A 27,128-nucleotide genomic window follows, 5' to 3' on the forward strand; every position below is an offset into this window, starting at 1 on the left:
ATAATAACTCAATCGGAAAGAAGGAAAACAGAGTCCGTGGTGTAAGAGTTTCTAAGGGTTTTATTCCTCATAAAGGAATCAGGATATCATGTTCTGACCACCACACAGGATGTCAGAAGGGATAGATGAGCGCGCCGTCGTTTATTGACAATACATAGCTTATATACTTGATTTACATCATAAGGTTCAATGTAAGAGGCGTAACAGCTGAGAGAAGACAAGATAACAGTATACACGTGGTGCTAGTACATCATCAAGAGGCGTAAACTAGGCGTGTGTGCTAGAAACGTCACTGATAGGTGACGCAAGTGGGTGGCACCAAGGGGTGGTGCTAACAGAATGTTGCAATGTCAGCAGAAATCGGGAGCTTGGATGCGCGCGCAGCTGCATGACGTGTGATAGACGGGGTGCAGGGGACTTGACATTTACACTGGCGGAAAGAGACAGAAGTCTGGCATGTCAGATCAACTTGTGCTTCTATCATATCTGATATCTGATGTTTAGGAACTAAGCTATCTGGGCAGAAAGGTCTCTAGAGCAGAAGCTATTCTATACTTGCTGTGAGTGCGTGTATAAGCGCCTGAGTGTCTGTATGAGAAGCGTGGGGGCATGGGGCCTTCCATGGAAGCATGGCAACAGAGGCTATGAATTACTTGCATAAAGACAGGTCGGCCCTTTAGCCCTGTAGCTGAGGAAGGATGTTTACTGAAGCTAGCAGGCTGGAATGTATCTTCGGAAAGGAAAACAGATAACTCGAAGGTTATAGTCAATCTTGGCAGGCAGCAGGCTGAGCTGAGCACGGAGGGCCGCGCTAGAAGTAAGTCAGAGTTCACGGGTACGGGGGCTGCTTGGGCAGAGGCCCTCGCAGTCAGAAGCCAGAAAAGAGGCTCGGTGGCAGAGATTCAGGGCCTACTTTCAGCCAGGCTGAAAAACGTAGGAGTACACTTCAAAAAGACGTTGGCATAGCATACTTAGGAACGGACCATCAAACCCATTCATGGTGGGTCTGAAAGAGGACAAGTTAACGTTGGACGCAAATGTATTTGCGTCTTCATAGCTGGTACAGGAGGGAAGTTACATGCACTTTTAACTCGTACATGGAGTCGGTGGGGTACTCGCTAGGGAACACAACATGACCATAAAATTTATATTACCTCAAAGTCACCAAAGCTAAATATAACATAACCCTCCCTTGCTCCTTGGTCATCTCAGAACATGAAAAGGAAGACAAGCACTCCCCCTTGCCAAATGAATTTGGTGAGTAGTGAGCGCAGGTGGTGCAATAGTTCTCAGTCAAGTTCAATGGGCAGGGCTTGAAAAAGATATAACATTTTCGGTAAGACTGACATTTTAACAGCGTTAATCTGCCCTAGCCAGGAGAGGCAGAGGGGGTTCCATCTCTTGAAGTTTTGTTGTAGCTTTGTTACCAAAGATGGGTAAATGGCCTTGTAGTGGCCCCCATTATTGGCCATAAAAAGGACCTCCAAGTAATGTAGAGAATGCTTGGCGCATTGTAAAGTCGTCTGGCTTCTCAATGTAGTTACCTCAGCGGCAGGGAGCATGAGATTAAGTATAGATAATTTGGACAAATTAACCTTAAATCCTGCCACCTGTTCAAAATGTTTCAAGATGTCATCGGCAAAGAGAGATGCCTTGTGATCTAAACCGCTAAAGCAAATGCCTCGAATCTCTTTATTGGACCGGAATTGTGCTGCAAGGGGTTCGATACTGAGGCTAAATAAGTGGGGGGAAAGCGAACAGCCCTACTGAGTGCCCCAGCAAAGAACAAAAGGGAGAGACAGACAACCGTTGACTGGGCAGACCAGTTCTGTGGGACTTTCCTCTTCCTTCCCTTCTTGTCGTATCTCCACTTGCTTATTACATCCCTTTCTCTGCTGTCCTCCACCAGGTGGAGTGGTCATTGGGTTCTGTATTATTTAATATGTTGGACCTGCTTTCTCCTGAGTGACCCCACCCACTAAATCAATCACCCACCTCCATTATAGAAACTAGTAAGTTGGCAAAGAGGGGAGAGGTGGCCTATGATAGTGCAATATTTGTAGTACCGTGCAACATTTAAAAACAATTGTTATATCAGGGTAATATAAAAAGTCAAACCACTTGAAAGGAACAGGTGCATCTTTGAACTATTGCACCATAATGCTGCATCCATCACTTCATCCTGTACTTATTTCAAGTGAAAACATTTCACCTGTCTGTGCACAACAAGTTCTAAGTGTGAAACACAAGGAAACCATTCTATACAGAAATGGAGACCAGGTGTGCACAGCTCCTCTGTTGGTTCCTAGCGCTTGGACGCCCCCGGGCAGCAACCGCGCTCTATAAATCCACATACAATACAATACAATACACAGCTGCAATACTCGTATGCACTGAGTATTTTTTTTTTTTATCTGATCTGTGCAATAGGTGGTCTCTTTTTTGTATTGCATTTATTTATTAATATTTTTCAGAATTAAACATATACAAATCAACAATTAAATATCTTCATGCAAACAGAGAAGAAAAAACTGATTATGCAATATGTACATGCAAACATTGACATTGTTAAGCAAAATAAATTGTAACAGAAGAGGAGGAAAGAAAACAAAACAATATCAGAAATACCTTGAGTGCACACGTTTTAGTCTCACTGCGGAGTTTAAAAAAAAAGGGAGCATTTGATGGAGTATCTTGAGGATAAAGAAGTATTCTTGAGTGTGTAAAATGTGAAGTGTGTTAATGTGCATGCCAAGATTATGCACAGTTTTGCTGGAAGTGGAAATGTGCCCATAAATCTTGGCTGGTGTGAGGGCCTATAAATTGCTATTAATAAACAGAAGCAGACGTTTAGTCTTGCTTGATGCAACTTAAAGTAGTGAGGGCACATGCACCATATAATAGTTGTAAGGCTTTCAGATAGATCAAATATAGTCTGCCTGGTAGCTTTGGTCCAGCAACGCTCCATAAATAAGTGGCGTGTCATACGCAATGATAAAGAACTCTGCTCCCATATGGCTTGTGAGAAGTGTGAGGGGATGCATGTAGGAATAAACGAGCAATGGAAGGGCTCCATTAGGTCTGCAGCACTGCTAGCACTGTCAAATACATAGGACAAGGGTGCGTGTTTACAGTGCACTGCTGCCCTCGTGTGCCTATTCAGGAAAAGTACAACAAAGCATTAAAATGAAATAGAATGCAGAGGAATAAAGAGAACAAGCAGCGTGCGGGCGCTGCTCCTGCCCGAGCCAATACTCCAGCACTCCCCAGAGTAATACAACAGATCGCCTCAGTGCAAGTGCTGCTTAGGCTCGGCCAAATGAAACTGAAAAGTTTGATTTTTCTTTTTTAAATGCATCCTGTTTTCCTTTTAGGAAAACTGGCTGCATTAAAACACATTTTTTATTTAAAAAGCAGTCACAGACATGGTGGTTCTGCTGACCCGAGCAGGCCACCATCCCTGTGAGTGCTAGTCATTCCAAATGGGGTCGAAAATTGTGCTTGCCTCATGAATATTGATGAGGCAAGCAATTTGCTACCCCTTTGGGAATCGCAAAAAACTTAATGAGACACTAATGTAGATTGGGCACAGTCTGGTGGTGCGGCTCTTTAGAAAAGCCATTTCTGTTTTACTTGTGATTTTAAAATAATTACTCAGTTGCGCAGCATGTTATGAATTTGGAATTGGGGGGAATGTTTCATCTGTGATTTTACTCGGGACAGACCTAAGAAGACTTTTTAAAAAACTGTAATTGTGTTATCTTCGTGGCATCTTTTGTACTGCACTCGGAGTGTGTTAGACTCCATGACACTGCAGCACACTTTGCAGAAGCCACTGCCGGGTAGCGGCCCTTTTGGATGGAACTTGCATTCATCGCAGTCAGCGGTCCAGTTGTTGCACACTGCCTACCGGCATTAGCCAAACTCTGGTGGAAAGCGCAGCGGGCGAGCACAGCGGGCGCGCCTAAGGCAAGCCCGTCTGTGCCAGTCTCTAACCCTATTGTGGTCTTGACCACTCCCACTGGATACAAAATCCATTGGGTGGATCGCCGAGTTGGCAGAAGTGACTGCTGGTCCCTACATAGTGACACATCCACTATTTGGCGTGACTGCGAGGTCCTGGATTTCAGTTTACAACTATCTGCCCATTTTATGTTTGGGGGGTCTTTAATATATCGACCACCAGGACCAGCTAGTCAGAGCATTGCTCTTCTTCAACTAATTACTCCTTGGGGATTTTAATATCCATCTTGATCTTATGGAGGTGGCTGACTCAATAGCTTTTTTGGACTCTCTTCATTTAGCCCAGCTATCTCAATGGGTCAGGGATCCGACCCATCAAGGTGGGCATACTCTTGACGCCATCTGTGACAATTTCCCTACATCAGTTGTGAGGCCACTACCTGTCGCTTGGTCAGACCATTTTCCCGTATTCTTCTCATGGGATATTAAGCGTCGTCCATGACTAGCTAGTTCCCATCAACCTCCCACCGCTAGGAAATTAGATGCTGGGCAGCTTAGCTGCCGCTTGGCAGCCGTGCGTCCTCCCCTTTTAGGGGATCTGGAGGATAATGTGTCCAGGTTTGCTGACTGGATCATCGATTCAGTCAGTGCCCTTTCTGCTCCAGGTCGCTTTAAGCAGAGGAGAGAGTCTCCTTCCAAGCCTTGGTTTACTCCTGAGCTGAAGATTTTGAAACATGCCTGCAAGGTATTGGAGAGAGATTGGCGTGCCAGCGGCTACTGTTCCATTGCTAAACTTGCTCTTAGAGCCAAACAGAAACTCTATTATGCAGCCATAGGAATGGTCAAAGGTCGATATTTCTCCGCTCGAATAGAGCGGGTTAATAATAATTCTAAAGAATTATTTGCTATTGTGCAGAGTTTTGTGGCTGCCAGCACCCCGGTTTCAGTGGCACCCACCTCGGATACCTGGTGTAACACCTTGGCAAAGTTTTTTAGGGACAAAATCGTCAGCATACAGGATACTTTCTCAAACATATCCAGGAAGTCTATTACCGCTCCGCTGGGGAAGCAAAGGAAAGAAATGGTTTCCATATTTTCAGCTTTTAGACCTGTGGATCCCCCTGGTACTCTCAGAATTCTTAAGGAACTTAAATCTGGATCACCCAACGATCCAAGTGTGGCTAGGCTTCTATCTGAAGTGGCAGACACAATTAATGCTGAAGTGAATCGTATTTATTTTTTATTTTTATTTTTATTTTTGGAGTTTTATATAGCGCTAGAGAGACCCGGGGGTATCAGAGCGCTTTACAGCATACATAAAAGTGAAAACATAAGCAATAAAGTACAGTGAGAAACACGAGGATACTGGGTACCAAGAGTAACAAAATCATTGTCCGGAAGCACAGAGGTGGCGGTTGAGGAGAAATTCTTTTAGTTGTCTCTTGAAGATCGTGAAAGAGGGATTCGTCCTGATGTGAGTAGGGAGATAGTTCCAGATTTTTGGGGCATTCCCAGAGAAAGAGCAGGAGAGGGCTTTTTGTTTATGTCTTTTAGGGGGGATTAAGAGGAGTGAGTTGGAGCTTCTGACGTTTCTTGTTTGTCCAGCTTTTGTGAGTTTGGCAGTGAGGTAATCCGGTTTGGCTGTGTGCAAGGCTTTATGTGTGAGGCAGGCCGTTTTGTAGGCGCAGCGTGCTTCGATGGGTAGCCATTTTACGGCCTGAGGAGTAGGGGTGATGTGGTCAAATTTCCAGGTCCCTGAAACCAGTCTTGCTGCGGCGTTTAGAGTGGCACTCAAGGGGGCTATGTGTGTTCTAGCTGACCCAGTTAGAGTGGCATTACCATAGTCAAGTCTGGAAAGAACTAGAGATTGGGTTGCAGTTTTTAGGTCCTTGAGGGGTATGAAGGGTTTGATTTTGTTGAGGAGTTTTAGGTTGTAGAGGGCGCCTTTTGCAGTGGATTTGATGTGGGAACTCATGTAGAGGCTTGGGTCTAGAGAGATCCCTAGTGATTTGACTGAGTTTTCTGGAGTGAGTTTACAGTTTAAAGCGGTAAGGTGGTGTAGCCATTCTTGGATCAGAGCAGGTTCCTCACGATTTGAGATGACAAGGATTTTGTTTTTTTCTTGGTTGAGCTTGAGGTGTTTGAGAGTTAGCCAACTTTCTATTTTAGTGGGAGTGGAGTTTAGGCAGAGGATGTCATTGATGGAAGAGACCTCAAGGTACAACTGGGTGTCGTCAGCATAGAGATGATAGTTGATGCTTGCTTGTTTTAGAATGGCAGTGAGTGGTTCCATGTAAATGTTGAAGAGTGTGGGGGAGAGGACTAAGCCTTGAGGAACACCTCGAGTTGGGGGAGATGTGTCGGACATTGAGTTTTGGATTTTTATGAGTTGTGAGCGGTTATGTAGAAATGAGGAGAACCATTTCAGGACATTGCCAACCGCTCCTACGAGTTTTTGAAGTGCGTCTAAGAATAGGTTGTGATCTACCATGTCAAAAGCTGATAGGTCGAGGAGGACAAGTAGGCAGCATTTGTTGGAGTCAAGGGAGTTGTGAATGTCGTCTGTAATGCTCAGTATAGCGGTTTCTGTGCTGCATCCTTTTATGAACCCAGATTGGTGTGAGTCGAGTAGGTTGTTGGATTCCAGGTGATGGTTCAGTTGGGAGAGAACACATTTCTCCAGGATTTTGGCAAGGAAAGGGAGGTTGGTTATGGGCCTAAAATTGTTGATGTCATTAGGGTCTGCCTCAGGTTTTTTTAGGAGGTGGTTGACTTGGCCTAGTTTGAGGCAGTGGGGCATCAGTCCGTTGTTTAGAGATCTGTTGATAATCTTTGTCCACAGTGGGGTTAGGGTGAGGTTGAGGTTCTTGGCTAGGGAGGCGGGTAAAGGGTCTGCGAAATGGTTGGAGGGTTTGGAGTTAGCAATCACATTCGAAATGTCCTCTTCCGAGAGAGGGATGAAATCTTTCCATTGCTTGGGGAGGATGGGAGGCAAGGGTGAGCGGTGAGTTTGGGGGTCGATGGAGGAGTGGTTTTGGCTTCAGTGAGAGTGATGGGGGTTGGGGGTGGGAGAGGTTTCATAAGGGGTGTGGATGTACTGTGTTGGGATTGAGGGTGGTGGTCTAGGGAGAGCTTGATTTTGGAGATTTTGTCATCGAAGAATTTAGCCAGGTTGTTACACTGCAGTTTGGAGGCAGGGGGGTTGGCCTTGGTGGGCTTGGAGGTCTGTCTCCGGCTGATGTTGAAAAGTTCTTTGGGGTGGTTTTTGGCTTTGTATAGTGCATTCCGGAAGAAGGAGGCTTTCTCCTTGATTATGTGCTTTTTGTAGTTGTTGCGTTCTTTTCTGAGTTAGAATCTTATGGTCAACAAGTCGCTGTGCGAGGTATGTGTTCCAGTGTTGTGGAAGCAGGCATTGATTCTTCCTCTCCTTAAGAAGCCTTCTCTGGACCCTCTACTTCCTGAGAACTATCGTCCCATCTAGCTCTGGCCAAGTTTGGCTAAAGTCTCTGAGAAGGTTGTCACGTCTCAGCTCACCAACTATGTAGAGGTGTCTGGCTTGCTTCATCCAGCACAGTGTGGTTTCTGTGCTTCTTATAGCGCGGAGTCAGCATTGTTGGAAGTGACAGAGGCGATCCGGGAGTGTCTGGACGCTGACAGGAGAGCAGACTTGGTTATGCTTGATCTCTCGGCGGCATTCGACACGGTGCCTCAACTTCTACTCCTTGATCGCCTAATGGAAATTGGTATTATTGGTATTTTGGGATCGGCGCTGTGTTGGATCAGGTTCTTCTTGGAAAATAGGTTGCAGCCTCTATGCCTATGCAGTTGACAATTGGCATTCCACAGGGGTCATCACTTAGCCCCCTCCTCTTTAACATCTATGTGACTCAGCTGGTTTATCTCGCGGAGTCACTGGGGGCTAAAGTGATGGCCTACGCGATGACATGCAGCTCCTGTTTTCTTGGAAGAAGGGCAATGACTCTGTTGTGGCAGCCCAGCATTGTTTGTCCTCTGTGTCCCATTGGTTGGCGAATGCACAGTTGAAGTGCAACGAAGGAAAATCTAAATTGCTCCTGTGTGGCTAGTTTCCAATGGACTTCAGAGAAAGGCTGTGGCCTCCCGATTTCCCCCATCCCACCGTGGGGAAGGGCACTGCTAAATACCTTGGTGTCTGGTTCGATGAAAACTTGAACTTCTCAACACAAGTGAAGAAGCTGGCAGGGACCTGCTTTGGCACTTTGAACATTTTGAGGAAGTTTCTCCTTCTCCTGCTGGTTAGTGCCAAAGAGACTGTGGTCCGGGCCCTGATCCTGTCACAATTGGACTATGCCAATGCTCTTTTGGTCGGCAGTCCAAGCTACCTTACTAGGAAATTGCAAGTGGTACAATATTCAGCAGCCAGATTGAGGCTGGGACTCTCATCCAGACATAGTGTTCGTAGCCATCTGCGTAATTTGCACGTGCACCCAGTCGAATCTCGGCTAAAATTTAAAATGCTGTCCATAGCACATCGGGCCCTCTATGGACTGGGCCCCATCTATCTTCAGAAGAGATTTGCCTTCTACAGTCTTCAGCTCCTGCTCAGTTTCTCAATTTCTGTGACATGACCTGGTGCCATATCATGATCCCATGCTGATACAGATGGGATGTTTACGTCTAATTTTCCATCTTCAGCACATACATTAAACAGAAAGTGTCAGTTACAGCCCTTTGTTTCCAGGCTCTCCAGTCTGCACCCCATGCACTGACTCAACGATATTCATAATTATATATGCAATGAAGACAGGAAAAAGAAATGCCCAGACCCCTTAAGAACCGGCACAGAGAATGGGAGCATAATTCAGTCTTTTAACTATCCAAGTAGACATCTTCATTCGTCCAACCAGCTATTGATTCAGACCTTCAGGTTCAATCGCCAAAGGCTCGGTTGGAGTTCTTTTGTTCGTAAAGCTGGCTTGGCAAGGAATAAGTTACCTTTGACTCTTCGTGGGATCCAAGATCCACTGCTTTTTAAGAAAACACTAAAAATGTTGCTTTTTTAGCCTCTGATCTGGGTGCAGTTTTACTTTCTGGAGCAAGCGCCGGGACACTTAGAGTAGACATGCGCTGTACAAATTAAATATAACATATCATAGATTCACTTTAGCGAGTCGCAAATTGAGAGTTTTTGATATTTGCAAATCACTCTATTGAATGGTTGTACATCTGGCCCCAGATGTTGAAATATTGAGATTTTTAGGAATATTTTGTAACATGTAGGATTATTCTGCTGGCTGACAGTCACTCTGTTTTAGCACATGCCGGCCCAGATTTATCTAAGGTTTGTAAGGGGCAAAATGGTGCAAAATCAGACAAGTATTGCATGGTTATTAATGTTCCAGCTTAAATGTTATTTGTGAAGAACATGTGAAAGATGTGAACACATGAAAGACACCAATACTGGAGAACCACCTGTTTACAGGTAAGTAACACTTGTTCTTAACATCCACTCACCCACAATCCTGCACTCTCATGATAAAATACCCGCCCCGCTGTATCCAGGTGTCGCAGCACACCCGAGCATAGATTACCGGAAGTCCTAAACTGCAAGCGCAGTGATATTGACATGACTTCTGCAGCATGAGTTGAACGCTGGCCCCCTCTGTGATTTTAACTTGCTTTAAAAGTGTTTTTGAGCTTACCTGTTTGCTGCAATTCACTTTGTGTTAATCAGGGGTATGGAGGGAGGGAACTCTCGGGGGGGGGGGGGGGGGGGAAAGGGAGTTTGTGGAGAACGTCTTTGGTTTCTAGCCTTCTGATCCCCTCCTGATCCTCGCTCTTCTGTGGTGGAGCCCTAAACCCATACATGGCCGCTTCCCGGTGGAGCTGCACCGACAGCTATAGGGGAGATTGGCCCTGACACACCGCTATGGCCGTCACCTACCCAGCTGGATCGCGGACATTTGTCTTGTTTTCTTCCCCGCTGCTGTCTCCTCCCTGTGGATTACCTGCTGTCCCTGGTCTTTCCTATCCTGACTTTCGTGTTTGCTAATTTACTCCTGTATTGTTTTTTTACCCATTATGTGACTACTGTGATACTTTTGTAACTTGTAACTCGCTGTGTCCATATGTAAAGCGCTCTGATACCTCCGGGTCTAGCCAGCGCTATATAAAACTCAAGTTAATTAAAAAAAAACATTTTTAAAAATATTTGCTTCTTACACAGTACAAATCGTGCCTAGAGCTGCTTTTCATTACTTTGGGTCATTTTGTGTCATCATGGGGTGTTACTGGGTGTAGCTTGAGCTGGTCAGCTCAAACACACATAGTTTTTACTGCAAAGTCCCATCTACTAATATAGGCAAGCCAAGCTTTGTGTCTACAAGTAACGCCTCATTAAAGCACATGTAAAAAAAGGATTTTTTTTATTTCTCTAAGCAACCTTTACATTGCATGTGTGCTGAAGTGCAAGGTGGGATATTACAGGGTATTTAACAGCATTTGAATATGCAATCGAAGTGCTTGCTTCCAGTACAACTCCTGCGCAAGACAGAGCACACTCATCTCTGCACCTTGGTTTGAGGTTGTGCTTCACACAAGCCTTTTTAGTGTGCCTACTCAAAGGATGAAAACAACAGCAGGCCATTCCGAATAAATATGGCTTCATGCTGTCTTCTCCTCTTCACACACTGCAGTGCTGCACATGTGTGCGCAGTCTTCAGCTCCTGCTCAGTTTCTCAATTTCTGTGACATGACCTGGTGTCATATCATGATCCCATGCTGATACAGATGGGATGTTTACATCTAATTTTCCATCTTCAGCACATACATTAAACAGAAAGTGTCAGTTACAGCCCTTTGTTTCCAGGCTCTCCAGTCTGCACCCCATGCACTGACTCAAAGATATTCATAATTATATATGCAATGAAGACAGGAAAAAGTCAAGTCAAGTCAAGTCATAAAATTTGTATAGCGCACTACATACCCAGCGGGTTTCAAGGCGCTTAGGAGGGGAGGAGGATTATTTGTCAAATATCCACGTTTTAAGCTGCTTTCTGAACGCTAGGTGGTTCTGGGTGAGGCGAAGGTAAGCGGGGAGTGAGTTCCATGTCTTAGCAGCCAGGTATGAAAAGGATCTGCCTCCCATGGTGGTCTTGTTAATGCGAGGTATCGTGGCGAGGGCTTGGCTGGAAGAGCGTAGTTGGCGGGAGGGGGTGTAGAAGGACAGTCGAGAGTTGAGGCAATCTGGTCCGATGTCGTAGAGTGATTTGTGTGCGTGGGTAAGCAGACGGAAAGTGATCCTCTTATTGACGGGTAGCCAGTGGAGGTCTTTAAGGTGACCAGAGATGTGTTCGTTGCGTGGGATGTCTAATATGAGCCTGGCTGAGGCGTTTTGGATTCGTTGGAGTTTCTTCTGGAGTTTATCGGTGGTGCCTGCGTAGAGGGTGTTTCCGTAGTCCAGCCGGCTCGTGACCAGAGCGTGGGTGACTGTTTTCCTTGTTTCGGAGGGGATCCAGCGAAATGTTTTTCTGAGCATGCGAAGAATGTTGAAGCAGGAAGAGGATACGGCGCTGACTTGTCTGTTCATTGAGAGTGAAGAATCCAGGATGACGCCAAGGTTCCGTGCGTGGTCTGTCGGGATGGGTGCTTTTCCAAGGGCTTCCGGCCACCAAGAGTCGTCCCATGCAGAGGGGGATGTACCTAAGATGAGGACTTCTGTTTTGTCTGAGTTCAGTTTCAGACGACTTTGTTTCATCCATTCGGCAACTTCTTTCATTCCTTCGTGTAGGTTAGTTTTGGCGGTGCTGGGGTCATTGGTGAGAGAAAGGATCAGTTGAGTGTCGTCCGCGTAAGAGATGATGTTGAGGTTGTGTTGGCGTGCGATGGCCGCAAGGGGGCTCATGTATACGTTGAAGAGGGTGGGGCTGAGTGAGGATCCTTGTGGTACGCCGCAAATGACTTCAGAGGCCTCGGACTTGAATGGAGGAAGGCGGACTCTCTGGGTTCTTCCGGTGAGGAACGAGGTGATCCATTCAAGTGCTTTTCCTTGAATTCCGATGTTATTGAGGCGTTGTAAGAGGGTGCTGTGGCAGACTGTGTCGAATGCTGCAGAGAGGTCGAGGAGGATGAGGGCGACTGTGTCTCCATTGTCCAGTAGAGTTCGAATGTCGTCTGTTGCTGCGATGAGGGCGGTCTCAGTGCTGTGTTTTGCTCGGAAGCCAGATTGTGAGGAGTCGAGGGATTTGTTGGTTTCGAGGAAAGCGGCGAGCTGGTTGTTGACAGCTTTCTCGATGACTTTGGCCGGGAATGGAAGAAGCGAGATGGGGCGGTAATTTTTGAGTTCGGTGGGGTCTGCTGTTGGTTTTTTCAGAAGGGCGGTGAGTTCCGCGTGTTTCCAGTCTTCAGGGAAGGTAGCGGAGTTGAAGGAGCAGTTGATGACGTCTCGGAGGTGCGGTGCTATGACGGAGTCTGCTTTGTTGAAGATGTGGTGAGGGCAAGGGTCTGTGTGGGATCCTGAGTGGATGGAGTTCATCATGCGGATGGTGTCCTCAGTGGAGATTGGGTTCCAAGCGTTAAGGGTGTTCACTGGGGGAGGAGGTTCAGCAGATGGTAGGGTGGGTTGGTTTCCGGGTTGGTTGTCAAAGCTGTTGTGGATGTCTGCAATCTTGTTGTGGAAAAAAGAGGCTAGGGAGTCGCAGAGGGTTTGAGAGGGGGTGATGTCGTTGGAGTTGGCCGAGGGATTGGAAAATTCCTTGACGATGTTGAAAAGTTCCTTGCTGTTGTGGGCGTTGTTGTCAAGTCGATCCTTGAATGCTGTTTTCTTGGCTTTTCGGATCAGTTGGTGGTGAGTGCGGGTGGCGCTTTTGAAGGCGTCCTTGGTGCTGGTGGTTGGGTCTTTTTTCCAGGCCTTTTCGAGGGAGCGGCAGAGCTTCTTGGACTTCTTGAGATCGTCGTTGAACCATGAGGCCTTCTTGCTGCCAGGTTTGCTTTGACGTTTTTTCAGTGGAGCTAAGGTGTCGGCGGTGTTGGACAACCATAGGGTGAGGTTGGCGGCGGCTTCGTTGGCGTTAGAAGAGAGGGCTGGGGAGTTTCGAAGGAGCGATGCGGAGATTTGGTCCGTGGTGATTTTGTTCCAGTTTCTTTGCAGGGTAGGTTGAGAGTGGTTGATGGGTTTCGGCTTGTTGTAGGTGAAGTGAACGCAGCTGTGGTCGGTCCATAGGAGATCTGTAGTGTGGCTGAAGGAGACATGATTGCTGGATGTGAAGATGGGGTCGAGTGTGTGACCTGCGATGTGGGTGGGGGAAGTGACTAGTTGTTGAAGTCCGAGGTTGGCGAGGTTGTCCAAGAGGGTGGTGGTGTTGCGGTCGTTTATCTTTTCAAGGTGAAAGTTGAGGTCTCCCAGAAGGATGTATTCTTTGGAGGGGAGCGCGTGAGGAGTGACGAAGTCCGCGATGTCTTCACTGAATTTTGCGCGGGGTCCTGGTGGTCTGTAGAGGAGGGTGCCTCTGAGTGTGGTCTTGGGGTCGATGTGGATCTGGAAGTGAAGGTGTTCGGAGTTGGCGAGGTTGACGTCAGAGCTGGTAGAGATGCGGATTGATTTCTTATGGACGATAGCGATTCCTCCTCCTGTGTGGCTGGTACGGTCCTTGCGTGTGATCTTATAGTCTTCAGGGATGGCAATGGTGATGTCTGGGGCGGAGGAGGCGTTCATCCATGTTTCTGTTAGGAAGGCGACGTCTGGAGAGATGGTGTCTAGTAGATTCCATAGGTCGATGGCGTGTCTGTGGACCGATCGAGTGTTGAGAAGGATGCATTGTAGGTGGTTGGGATCGGGACTCTGTGGTGTGGTCGTAGCGGAGATGTTGTCGGTGCCGCTGAATTTGCAGGAGTAGCAGGAGAAAGGTCCATGGGTGTGTCCAGGAGCGGCTTGGACGTAGTTGGGGGAGCGGCCGGGGTTGAGGGCTAGGAGGGTGGAGGCATTGTAGGTAATGCGGGAGGGCTGGGCAGCGCGAGGGGCAGGGGGTCTGGCGCTGGGCGCGGTCCAGGCGCGGACGGGCATAGACGGGCTTACCTTTGGCGCACCTTCGGCGCGGGTTGGGCGCGGTCGCTGCGCGTGGACGCTGCGCGCGGGAACTACTGACATATATGGATAGTGGAGGGGGAGGGGCGAGGGCGGCTCAGCTGGGAGGCGTGGCGGGCTCAAGGGACGGAGCACAACAACAACAATCACAAAATGGAGGGGAGGGCAGAGCAGGGCGCCGGGGGATCTTACAAACAATGCGCAGGTCGGGTAAATGAGCAATAAATGAAAAACGGAATGCACACGCTCTTTAAATGGCAAACTAGACACAGTGCAGCTATGAGAAAATCACAATCTGAAAAAAATGAAATACACGCGCTCTTAAATCGTCAGAATTGGACACAGTGCAGCATGAGAAATAATCAGGTAATGAGGACTGAATGCACACGCTCTTAGGACGCAAAGCTTGTTAGCAGAGCAGCTTAGAAATAACGATACCAAATTGTACAGGGAGCGCAGGCAGGGGAGCGATCACTCGAGCCAGACCCCTTAAGAACCGGCACAGAGAACGGGAGCATGATTCAGTCTTTTAACTATCCCTATCAAACAAATCAAACAACTTGAAATCACCCTGGCTAATGCTAGGGGTCTTCAGAGGAGTCTAGGCGCTATGTCTGTGTTTTCTTCCCCTCAGTGCTTGCTTCTTTAAATATCACAACACTCTCAATACTGAGCTGTAATGTAATTTGTATTATGAATTATATCAGATGTCCTGATCGCTCCATCCATGTCCATGTTGTGAACAGTAAAGCTTCATTTTCCAACCCTCTCTCAATCATTCTGTTTCTCTCTATCTCTCTTGTTTCTAGCCTTCTCTCTAATTCTCTCCCTCCCTTTCTCTCTCTTTTTCTGCCCTCTCTATTGTTATTTCTGGCTCTTATTATATCTCTGTCTTTTTCTTTCCCTCTTTCTCTGTCTTCTTTGATCCACTTGTCTCTTGCTCTCTCTCTTCCTCACTATTTCTCTTCTTCTCTCTGTCTCCCTTCCTCTCTTTTTCTATATTGCCCTCTCTTTTGTCTCATGCTCTCTCTGCTTTTCCTTCTTCTCTCTCCCTCTATCATGCTCTTGCTTCGGTCTGTCACTAATGCCCTTTCTTTCTCTCCCTCTCTCTTTCTCTCTCTCCCTTTACATTATTAACTGCCACTCCCTATTTCACCCTTTGGGCTCTGCCTCCCTATCTTTTTCTCTTTCCTATTTCTTTCTGTCTCTTGATATTTTTCTTGCCCTCCATATCTCTTGTTCTCATTCCCTTTATTGTGTTCTGTGATTCCCTTTCTTCCTTCCTCTCTTGGTCTCCATTCCTCTCTTTCTCTCTCTTGTTCCATCTCTGTCCCTCTATCTTCCCTATTCCCTCTCCCTCTCTCTCTTCCTCTTTTTCTTATGCTCTCTCTTTCTCTTTTCATCTCTCTTTCTTGTTCTCTCTCCCTTTCTCTAGTTCTTTGTCTTCCTCTCTTGTTCTCACCCTCTCTTTTTCATTTCGCCTTCCCCACCCACCCTTGATCTTTGTCTCCGTCTCTATATTTCTCCCTCTCTCTTTATCTTTCTCTATCACATTCTTCCTACCTCCCTGAGATTGGGTGGGATTTTTATGAGGACACAGTCCTTGGACTTCTACTTCAAAAATACTATTATGGTTTGAAATGTAAGTAAACTTTCAATTTTATCCGTTTCTTTGCAGTTGATACAGATCGTGTTCGCCTCTCTAATGCTGCGGATCCTTGTGCTGGGGTTGTGCTGGTTAAGATAAATAACTTAGAAGGAACAATTTGCGACGTGTCTTGGGATATGAACGATGCTGCGGTGGTCTGCAGACAGCTGGGGTGCGGAGCGCCGATCTCAGCCCCCGGAGGGTCTGTCTTTGGAGCCCTCCGAAACATCTTTCCTAAAATAACCAGTGTGAACTGCAGAGGAGATGAGGCCAGCGTGTTCCAGTGTTCCTACAGCTCCAACCCACAACCATATTGTAATCAAAAAAGGGATGCATCAGTACATTGCACAGGTAAGAAACATGTAGGATCCTACAACATAATTCCGACAAATCATACATTTAGTCCAAATGTGGGTGAAAACCTATTAGAGTAAATAGTACACTGCTGGTTTGTGACATTTGTCTTTCTTGGGTCTGTTCTAGATACATTCCTCAACTCGCCCCACTTCCAAAATTAGAACCAGGAGGAGAGTCCTTCAGATGAGACCATAAAGATCTGGCTCTCCTGGCTACTGTCCTTCCATTTTGTCTCATGAAACATGACTTTTTTCTAAACACTGGTTTGCAATATATTTTCCAATGGTTGGCATACAGTATCTGATTATGCAAAATAGACCATCTCTATGGGGGTGATGAAAGAGCTTTATCAGCACTGAGGGCTCTAGGTCTCAATGTTGAAAAGATTCCACCCCCTTCCCTCTAGATAGATGCGTCACTTTGTAAACCCCTGAGCTACATTATACCTACGCCAGATATAATGTATGCAGGGGGGGCGTTCTGACGCAAGAAAGGGTCATAGAAGTCATGCAGTGACATTTATAAGGTTTCACTGAGCCACTTCTAGGACACAAATGCGTTAATTTCTTTCGTCTGCTTCACAGCTGGCGTAAGACTGACGCAGGCGCTTTCACATGGGACTTGCCCAATGGAAATGTCGGGTTTCACCCTTGCCAGTAACGCTGGGGGAGCGATGTATGGCCCAACCCACCTCCTACACCCAACAGTCAGTCCCTGATAATTGCCCAGGGAGCAAACTGCTGAACACAGGGAGAGGGAGGAGATATGGATCCTGGAGGAAGATGAACATCTGTCTGGACCACTCCAAAGTATTGTTGTCACAATACGTCTGCACCTAAAGACACAAAGAACAACCCATTACTCTAGTGTTCCCACTCTCCTTTAGACACTCCAGGTTTCCCCTCTGTCTATGACCAAGCCGCCACATATAAGACAAACACGACTCTTACCAATGCTTGATGGCAGGAGAGTCCCAATGGGGAGGTTCTTCTAGTCCCTCGTAAGACAGACAAACGTGTCCAGCAAATAAACACAGTGAAGTAGCTCACTCCACGAGTCGTCTCCAGGAAGGAAAAGGTGAATAGGGGAAAAAGTCTTTTTTCTCCGACATAAAAAACCCCTTTTGAGTACTAGAAGTCCCGCAACATCCCAGGAGCTTGAAAGGAATCAATAATAGAATCAGGAGACGGCAGCCGCCATCCGCTAACTTCCTTGGACGCCAAAACAATCCGATGTCCCACACGACAATGAGGACTGGCAGCAAGACAATCCGGAAGCAGTCGCGCAGCCTAACGAAGCTCCTCGGAATGCCGTCTGGGGGCTGCGTTAACGTGATGCAAGTCCAGGGCAGGGGTTGAGAAAGGGAATAGAAACAAGGGTATCGGAGCCCCGATATCCCAGCACAACTCGACACACGAAAGGTGCCAGCAGTCACGAGTCCACGAAAAGTGAAAAAAAGGAAAAAGGAGGGGACATGAACGGGAAGGGGGCAGGACCGAAACGGAGCGGAAAAATGACAGGGAAAGCACTGACGCTATACTCACGAGCCAGTGAGTTACCAGGGGACCAAAGAAGAGCTGTAAAAACAAGAGCCAGACCTGGAAGCGGAACCCAACGCCAGATCGAAACCAAGCAAGGACACAGGGGCGTGCACAACTTTTAATCCCCTACCAGGTAGATCATGTGATGTGACTGCATGGTCATAGAGAGAGGACTACCCTAACAGTATCTCCCCCAAGGGCTCTCCCCACAGGACGGGGCTTAGAGGGATGATGCAAATGAAATAACCTCACCAACCTAGGGGCATGAACCCCACACCCGCCGGTTCCCAGGTACGGTATTCAGGGCAGTATCCCTTCCAGTTTAACAGATACTGCAGTCTACCTTTCCTTCGCCTAGAATCCAGGATAGTTTGGACCTCAAACTCCTCATGACCATCCACTAACAAAGGGGGAGGAGGTGGCAATACCTGAGCAGATTCAACATAAGGTTTCAACAATGAGGTATGAAACACTGGATGGACTCTATAACCCACAGGCAACGCAAGCTTTATAGCCACAGGATTAATGATCTGAACAACGGGAAAAGGGCCTACATATCAGGGTTGTAATTTACGAGGGCCCTGCATCCTGAGATTCCTTGTGACCAACCACACACACTCCCCAACTTTATAGGGAGGAGCCGGCGCCCTGTGGGTATCTGCATGGGCCTTCATAGTGGTCTTAGCCTCCATCAACTTGCCCTTGGCTTTCGCCCAGATGTCCCTCAAAGCCTTACTCATATCGTCTATGGCTGGCACATGTCCCGTGGGTTGGATAGCCAAGGCCCGAGGATGGTACCCCATTGAACAATAGAAAGGGGTCATTCCCAAGGCGGAGTGCAAGCTGTTATTATATGCAAATTCCGCTAAGGGGAGAGCCATTACCCAATCACAGGAAAGAGAAGACACTAAACATCTGAGGTATTGCTCCATCGTCTGGTTGGTACGTTCCGTCTGCCCATCTGTCTGCGGATGGTAGGCAGAGGACATCCGGATCTCCATCTGTAGCGCATCGCAAAGCTCAGTCCAAAAATGGACACGAACTGAGCACCCCTATCCGACACTATCGCAGTTGGTAGCCCATGTATCCTCACCACTGCAGCCATGAACACTACAGCCATTTCTTTGGCAGTGGGGATTTTAGCGAGGGGAACAAAATGAGCCATCTTGGTAAACAGATCTACCACCACAAGAATGGCCGTGTGCCCAGAAACAGGAGGAAGATTGGTTACAAAGTCCATGCTTATCGTATGCCAGGGCTGCGGAGGCACAGCCAAAGGACGCAGTAAGCCTGACGGTTTACTATGTGAGGGCTTACTGGTGGCACAGACAGGACAAGCAGCCACGAACCCCTGAATGTCTCTAGCTACAGTATCTCACCAAAACCACCTTAAGCATAATTCCCTTGTTTTCTGTACTCCTGGATGGGCCACTAATGCTGACGAATGACACCACTGCAGAACAGAGTCTTCAACTCAGGCGGTATGAACAAACGCCCGTCGTGAAACAACAACCCATGGTGCACAGAACAGTGCGGCTTAGACAACCAAGGACCTAGATCGATTGTCTTAATCTTTTCCTTAACTGCGCATGTAAACTTGTCTGCTGTGGTGGCTCCGACTATCCTGTCACAGGAAATCATTGGTCTTACTTCCCTTCCTAGCACCATGTCCCCGGAATCAACATGTTTACGTGAAAGGGCATCTGACTTCTTCTGCAGAGCGGCAGGTCTGTAAGTGATAACGAAATCATATTCTTTAAAAAATAGAACCCACCGCATCTGGCGTGGTGTTAATGCCCGAGCAGAACGAAAGAACTCCAGGTTCTTGTGGTCAGTATATATAGTGATCGTGTGTCTCGCTCCCCACAAGTAATGTCTCCATTCCTCAAAGGACAGTTTCACCGCCAACAGTTCTCTCTCGGCGGCAGTATAGTTTCGTTCCACCGGCAAAAGCGTTTTAGAGAAATAAGCTATGGGGTGCATAAGGCCAGACACAACTTCCTTCTGAGAAAGCACCCCTCCCACTGCACACAATGATGCATCGTCTCTACAAAGAACGTCAGGGCTGGATCAGGATGAACCAATACAGGGGCTAATGTAAACTCCCCTAACAACTGCTGAAAAGAAACCTGCGCCTCAGATGACCAGACAAAAGGAACCCCCTTCCTCAATAACCGTGTCATAGGAGAGACTACATCAGAGAAATGTGAAATGAAGCGCCTGTAAAAGTTTGCGAACCCCAAGAGAACCTGTACATCCTTGGCAGTAGATGGAACAGGCCAGGTAATAATTGCCTCTATCTTCCTAGGGTCCATCTGGATTCCTTCTGCTGACACAATGAAACGTAGAAACTCCACCTTGGGGACACCAAACTGGCACTTCTCCAGTTTGACATGTAAACTATGCTCCTGTAATGTCCGCAAGACATGTGTCACATGCTCCTGATGGTTCTGGGCGGATTCCGAAAAGATCAATATATCGTCGATATAGACGATGACGCTTATATCTAAGTATTCTCTGAGGACTTCGTTTATGAAAAACTGAAAGGCCGCTGGCGCGTTGCACAAGCCAAACGGCATCACGCAGTATTCAAACAGGCCGAATTTCGTTTTGAAGGCAGTTTTCCATTCGTCCCCCGAGCGCACTCGGATCAGATGATACGCGCCCCGGAGATCCAATTTAGTGAACACTGTAGCCTTCTTCAACTGATCCAGTGAAACTGGTATCAAAGGAAGGGGGTATTTGTTCTTAACTGTGGCCTTGTTAAGGGCCCTGTAGTCCACACAGGCCCGCAAAGTGCCCTCTTTCTTTGGTATATAAAAGATGGCCGACGACATAGGAGAACAAGAGGGACGCATGAACCCTTTAGACAACATGTCATCCAAATATGCTTTCAAGTGCAATTCTTCCGGCTCGGACAGCGCATATATGCGACTGCAAGGCAAACACCGCCCCCGGGACCAAATCAGTCTTGCAATCAAATGACCGATGAGGTGGCAGAGCCTGAGCCTGACCCTCATCAAAAACATCCATAAAAGCCGAATAAGGAGACGGCACAGTCACTTCTTCCCCCACGGCACAAGTAAGAGGAGACACCCAATCCGTAGCTACCTGGTAACAATGTTTCAGACAGTACACGGAATCTAGAGTCACTGACCGCCGTACCCAGTCAATTCTAGGGTTATGTTGTTGCAACCTAGGCACCCCCAACACCAACCCAAAAGAGGGAGCATCAATTAGGTCGAACCGAACCTGCTCAGAGTGACCGTTCCTTCAAATCAAACACAATGGCACTGTCTGACGTGTAATAGCCCCTGATGTCAACTCAGTCCCATCAATTGCCTTTACTGGTTTGGGTAGCTCTTTATCCACACACAGCACCTTCAGTCTATCCGCCAAAGCGATATCAATAAAGTTACCTGTGGCACCTGAATCCAATAAGACTGACACAGCCACTCTATTGTTGTCGGAAATCAATAAACAAGCTGACAGCATGAAATGTCTCACAACTCTTTCCATGGCACCCACGACTTCATAGGCCCCTCTGTCTTGTATGCCACACAAAGTGCCCTTTTTATGGACACATGCCACCCCTTTACTCTGAGGGACACTAGACGGCTTTACCGGGCATTCCCTGGCATTATGGCCACCCTGACCACAATACAGGCACAAGTTCTTATCCCTTCTTCTCTTCTTCTCCTCAGGGGTCAATGCACTCCTGACACCCACAATCTCCATTGGTTCAGGAACGGACTTATGCTCCACCACTGGCTTAACATCAGGACGACTATACCCCCCACGAGATGGCTGAAAACGATTACGTTCCCCTCTCCTTTCTGTCAGCCTATGGTTTAGTTTGACCACCAAGTCAATAAAAGCTGTACAATCATCAGGAGGGTCAACCACCTGGGACACGACATCCTTCAAATCGTCACATAAACCCTGATAGAACAGTGACGTCCTCTTAGCCATTGGCCAATGCGTCTCCGATACAAGTTGATTAAAGGTGGAGATATACGTTAGTAAATCCTGCCTGCCCTGCCGTAATTTCAAGAGCTCCGCATCGCTAGCCTGCATAAAGGCATGTTTAGCAAACAATCCTCTCATCATTTCCTTGAACGCGGGATAATTGTACAAAACACGATCATTGTTTTCCACAAGTGGGACAGCCCAAACGGCAGCCGTACCAGCCAGATACGAGATGACAAATGCTACCTTAGCCGAATTGTCGGGGAATGCATTAGGTCGACACATGAAATGCAGATGACACTGATTCATGAAGGTGCCATACTTGTCACTATCCCCAGAGAATCTCTCGGGGGCAGCCAAAGGCACAGGCACCGGTGTATTAACTGTGACCGCTACAGGAGCACCCCCACTGGCTGTCTGACCCGTGCTTCTGTCATACTGAAACGTGGCGGGTTGCAACACAGGGCCCTGTGGTACTCTACTCTTCACTGTACCCAGTTCATGTTTCAACCCCTGATTTTCCTGCCTTAAGTCCTGCACCTGAGCCTGTAGTGAAGTGATAGCGCCCCACAGGTCCTGCATGGTCGGGGGTCCAGAAGCCCCATCTATGGGATTGCCTAACTCGTCCATACTCGCTCGGGCAGCGCTATAAATATCGTGGGCTTGGTTTTCTGTCGGGTTTCACCCTTGCCCGGAACGCTGCGGGAGCGATGTATGGCCCAACCCACCTCCTACACCCAACAGTCAGTCCCTGATAATTGCCCTGGGAGCAAACTGCTGAACACAGGGAGAGGGCAGAGATATGGATCCTGGAGGAAGATGAACGTCTGTCTGGACCACCCCAAAGTATTGTTGTCACAATAGGTCTGCACCTAAAGACACAAAGAACAACCCATTACTCTAGTGTTCCCACTCTCCTTTAGACACCCCAGGTTTCCCCTCTGTCTATGACCAAGTCGCCACATATAAGACAAACATGACTCTTACCAATGCTTGATGGCAGGAGGGTCCCAATGGGGAGGTTCTTCTAGTCTCTCGTAAGACAGACAAACCTGTCCAGCAAATAAACACAGTGAAGTAGCTCACTCCACAAGTCGTCTCCAGGAAGGAAAAGGTGAATAGGGGAAAAAGTCTTTATGCTCCAACATAAAAACCCCTTTTGAGTACTAGAAGTCCTGTAACATCCCAGGAACTTGAAAGGAATCAATAATAGAATCAGGAGACGGCAGCCGCCATCCGCTAACTTCCTTGGACGCCAAAACGATCCGATGTCCCACACAACAACGAGGACTGGCAGCAAGACAATCCGGAAGCAGTCGCGCAGCCTAACGAAGCTCCTCGGAATGCCGTCAGGGGGCTGCGTTAACATGATGCAAGTCCAGGGCAGGGGTTGAGAAAGGTAATAGAAACAAGGGTATCGGAGCCCCATACAGATTTCACATTTGGATTTCTTCCTTAGATGGACAGATCCACAAGCTATACCATCTTCACCAACGCTCAGCATGAATATATTATTATTCTCATTGTCAGAGTCCTCAGTACTTGTGGGTGAATCCTGAATAACCAGGTTCATGCCTTTGACTTTATGCTTCCTGCACACCTTCAATCAATCAATCAATCAGTGGTTTATATAGCACGCTACTCACCCATGATGGTCTCAAGGCACTGGGGGAGGCCCAGGATCAGTCGAAGAGCCAGATCTTGAGGTTCTTCCTGAACGTGTGCATGGTCGGGGAGCGTCTGATGTTCACAGGGAGCTTGTTACAGGTCTTGGCTGCGATGTAGGAGAAAGCTCTCCCTCCAGTTCTGTGTCTGCGGGTGCCTGGGACCTCTGCCAGGGCGAGTTCAGCGGAGTGGAGGTTCCTCTTAGGTACGTGGAAGGATATTCTTTTGTTGAGGTATTTGGGACCTTAACAAAATGCTATACTACACCCTGAAAATCTTTGGTTCCTAGCAGGACACTTCTTGACATTCACCAAATGCCATTTACTATCACACCTTTAACAATGTGGTTTGCTCACATTGGTCTTAGCTTTCCTATCCATAACTTGTTTCCTATTGACAGATTTATTTTCAATTTTAGATTTGTGTTTAGTGTACACTTTTGCAACAACGCCATTATCTTTCTACATAACAACTCTGTCAGCCCTCTCAGGTATCACAGTATTAGTGGATCTGCCTGTTAGCTCTGATTTTTTAACTGCATCTATCAATTCTTGTAATGTAGATTCACCCATAGTCCCTAATTTATCCTCAATATTAGTATTTGCAGGACACGTTATAATTTGGTCCAATATGAGCTCATCATGTAAGTTTACAAACCTAAATCTCAATGCCAACTTTTTCAGTGCAGCCACATAGTCTTCTACAGGCTCATATTTACTTTTCTTCCTGTGAAAATACTTGTATCTGTCAACAGATACACACACCTTAGAATTAAAGCATAAGTCTAAATCCTCTAACACGCTCTTGTATGCATCAACCTGACTTTGTGCTCCAGCTTTTTTTGTATATGGTTATACATTGTAAGACCACATGCACTTAAGTAACTTAGCAAAATAGTTGTCTTCTTTTCCGATGTCAATACCTCATCATCACCATTCATCATCAAATGTGGAGATATAATTCTCAAAGTGTTCTTTCCACTTATTCCAGTTAACCTCTTAAGTGCTGCGTCGGGGCGTTGGCCGACGGCAGCACTACCTCCCCAGTGCTGCGCACGACCATTGGACGTCCATTCAGCACTAGTTCCAATGGACAGCGCAGCACTGGGGAGGGATATTTGCGCCGCATCTAAGGTGTTAAGAAGAGGTTCACCCTTGTTAGCCAAAAATTACTGTGGAGGAGATAAATTCCACACATTTGCAGATGCAGTGACAGAAGTAACCAAACTCCAGACTTGAGTATCGAAGGGAAAAAATAAAATAAAAAGAAAGAGAGAAACAATCAAAGATTCTCACTGTAATCCAGTACCTGAGTGATTCAGAGTGACTGCTGCCTAATCTGTATGATTAATATAGTGGCACCGAAGTAGCGTTCCAGAGCAGAGGTTGCTGGTTCAGCCGTGCAGATAGCAGCAGGAGTAATAAACTTGAGTATGCCTGTCGCTGAATGAACATACTTGTAAAAGACAAGGACTGCCAACACTCTAGCAGTAGGGCTTCATAACTTCAAGCATGCCTGCTGCTGTAAGAGCAGGCTTGCATATGCATAGAGCATAAAAAGTGTTTCAGAACTTCTCAAAAGATGGCCACCATATGTGGCTCAATGTGTGCTGTGCAGGTCTATTATGTGCTTGACGAGCTTTATGAGGTAAAGGATGAGGCTGTTGAGGTCCTCGCGCTGACTTTGTTAAAGCTGCCTCATGCGCCGGTCGTTGCACCTACTCCCTGAAAGCTGCCCAAGACTGCAAAATACCATGAGGTACAGTGCTTTGATATACAGAAGGTGCTCCCTTCTTTGAGCACTCACAGGCTTTCTTGCAGTTCAACTGTAGAAGTCAGCCGTTGCTGATGCGTCGCACACCACACATGTAGGTTCTCTGCAGCCACCAGTATTGTCTACGTAGATCATCACCAAAAGTGTAAGGAATGATTCTTACACAAGTGTAGCTGCAGTAGAGGTGCATCGTACTGTTGCTGCCTCTTTTACGAACACCAGTAACCGTTTTACTACATTCTCATTCTCTCACTTCCAGCCGACCAATAACATTCCAGATCATCCTGACTACAGTCAACATTCCACTCTTATCATCCACATCGAGTTGTCATGTTCAGTGGTTGTCAGAACACATTTGCTCCCTGGTAACGTTAGGGGGGCTTACTGTGACACTGTGAGGTAGCTGGCCTATAGGTCAATATATTGTGAGAGGGTGTTCAGGAACCAGTTTAAGCACCAATCTCCTTGTTTATGTTGTCCAAACAATGCACTGATCGTATGTATTGGTAGAAACTACATGACACTAACACACTCTCTAGTCCAAAACTCAAAGCTGTGACCCACAATCCACACTCTAACCACTTTGAGGGCAGGAGGAATAATACACAGGAGTAGGCTAGAGCAGAATGATACAGCTTTCCAAATTATAGGCAGTTTAAAATGGAGGTCAGGTCTGGTTTAAAAAAAGGACATATTTGTTTGAATGGCAAAAATAGGCAGGTAGCTAATATTAGGTGTTCATTTTTAAGGAAACGTAAGTCAGTCTGTGATTGGCTCTGGTAAAAACCAAATTTTTTGTAATGCAATATTGGATAAGCTTTTATTTGAAAAGAGTCAACCACCCCTGTTGCATTTGAGTTGGACAGTAATGCTCTGCTTCTAGAAGGTGCTGCTAACTTGTGACGTACTGGTTCATGAGGGTGTTTTAAATGAGATTGCTATGGACACTCCGCTAAAGGAGAGTGGGGGAAGGGCATTACACAGATTGTTGTTTCCTTGTTAAAATTACAGTAGTGTACAATCATTATTTATTATGGAGGCTTTATTTACTTATTCACATGTACGTAATAAACATTTGAGATGATGCAAAGTTTGAATAGTACAGAGCTAAATATGTTTTTGGACTCCATTGTTATGTGCAAATTAGATGCAAAGGTTACACAGAGTTCTGCGTTGAGGTGGCACAACATATTCTCAAAAATGTCCAAAACCACTACCAGATTGGGCTTGTTAACTGAAGTTGAAGAAAGTAATAAGATATACTGACCATTGAAAAGTGAGTTAAGAAAATTAAAACATGAAAGGGATGTTTTGATTTGCTACGTAGACATTGTAGACAAAGTTGGAAAGGTTGCCATCAATAGTTGCTTTGTATGAGAGTGGTATATGATTTTTGTGCTTAGTTTTTACATTTTCTCTGACTCTACAGTCTAACTAACAACATAAAGAAATACCTGGGCAACCAACTAAATTTACAGTTATGTGAATTGCAATGCAGTTAAAAAAAATATGATTGTAAAGGTATGCATAAACATGAAGTTGGTAAGTGTATGATATACATAAAAGTATTGTGAGTGTATGAGGGGATCTATGAGTGAGTAATGAGTGTGTTTGTGGTTTTATGAATGGGTGTGTATCTCTCTGTGGGTGTGTAACACACTCAGGGAGGGACTGATACACTTATTTGGATTGATACAGAAGCGCTGGTGTTCCCAGTCAGCAATCCAGACAAGTAGCCATGTATCATGTGGTGGGCCTGCTACTGCAGAGCCTATGTGTGTAATTTTACTACCAGGTAGACTTGGCAATGATAACCCCTAATTAAGTCTCAAACTTTCCTTCTACTACATATAAGGCACCCCAAAATTCTGGTGTAGATAGGCCATATGATGGGATTATATGTCCTTCGTAGGTGAGGTATGTACTTTGAAGTTTCAGTGAACTTCCTGATCCACATACCCAGTTAAACATCCAGTATACCACCGATAATGCAACTCAACTAGTAAGTCAGACAAGCATTTACACATGCAGTCAATGTCCTTACAGCACTTATGTATCCAGTAGTAACAGAGCCCATTGACCATAGAATTATAAACGCCAACACTCAGTAAAAGAGCTAGTAAGTTGTTGCTCGAATATGAATTTACCTAAA

The 27,128-nt window shown here is 46.5% G+C and overlaps 1 protein-coding gene across 1 annotated transcript in view; it reads left to right on the forward strand.

Annotated features, from left to right (window-relative positions):
- LOC147729479 (uncharacterized) overlaps positions 1-27,128 on the forward strand; it is a 207,140-nt gene that overhangs the window by 23,299 nt on the left and 156,713 nt on the right. The window contains exons 2-3 of the mRNA XM_086954000.1: positions 4,557-5,192; positions 15,702-16,022. Coding sequence (XP_086810126.1) covers positions 4,557-5,192; positions 15,702-16,022 — 957 coding nt within the window. The remainder of the gene's footprint in view (positions 1-4,556; positions 5,193-15,701; positions 16,023-27,128) is intronic.

This window comes from Lissotriton vulgaris, chromosome 2_1 (genome assembly GCF_964263255.1).
Source record: "Lissotriton vulgaris chromosome 2_1, aLisVul1.2, whole genome shotgun sequence".
Taxonomy (NCBI): Eukaryota; Metazoa; Chordata; class Amphibia; order Caudata; family Salamandridae; genus Lissotriton; species Lissotriton vulgaris.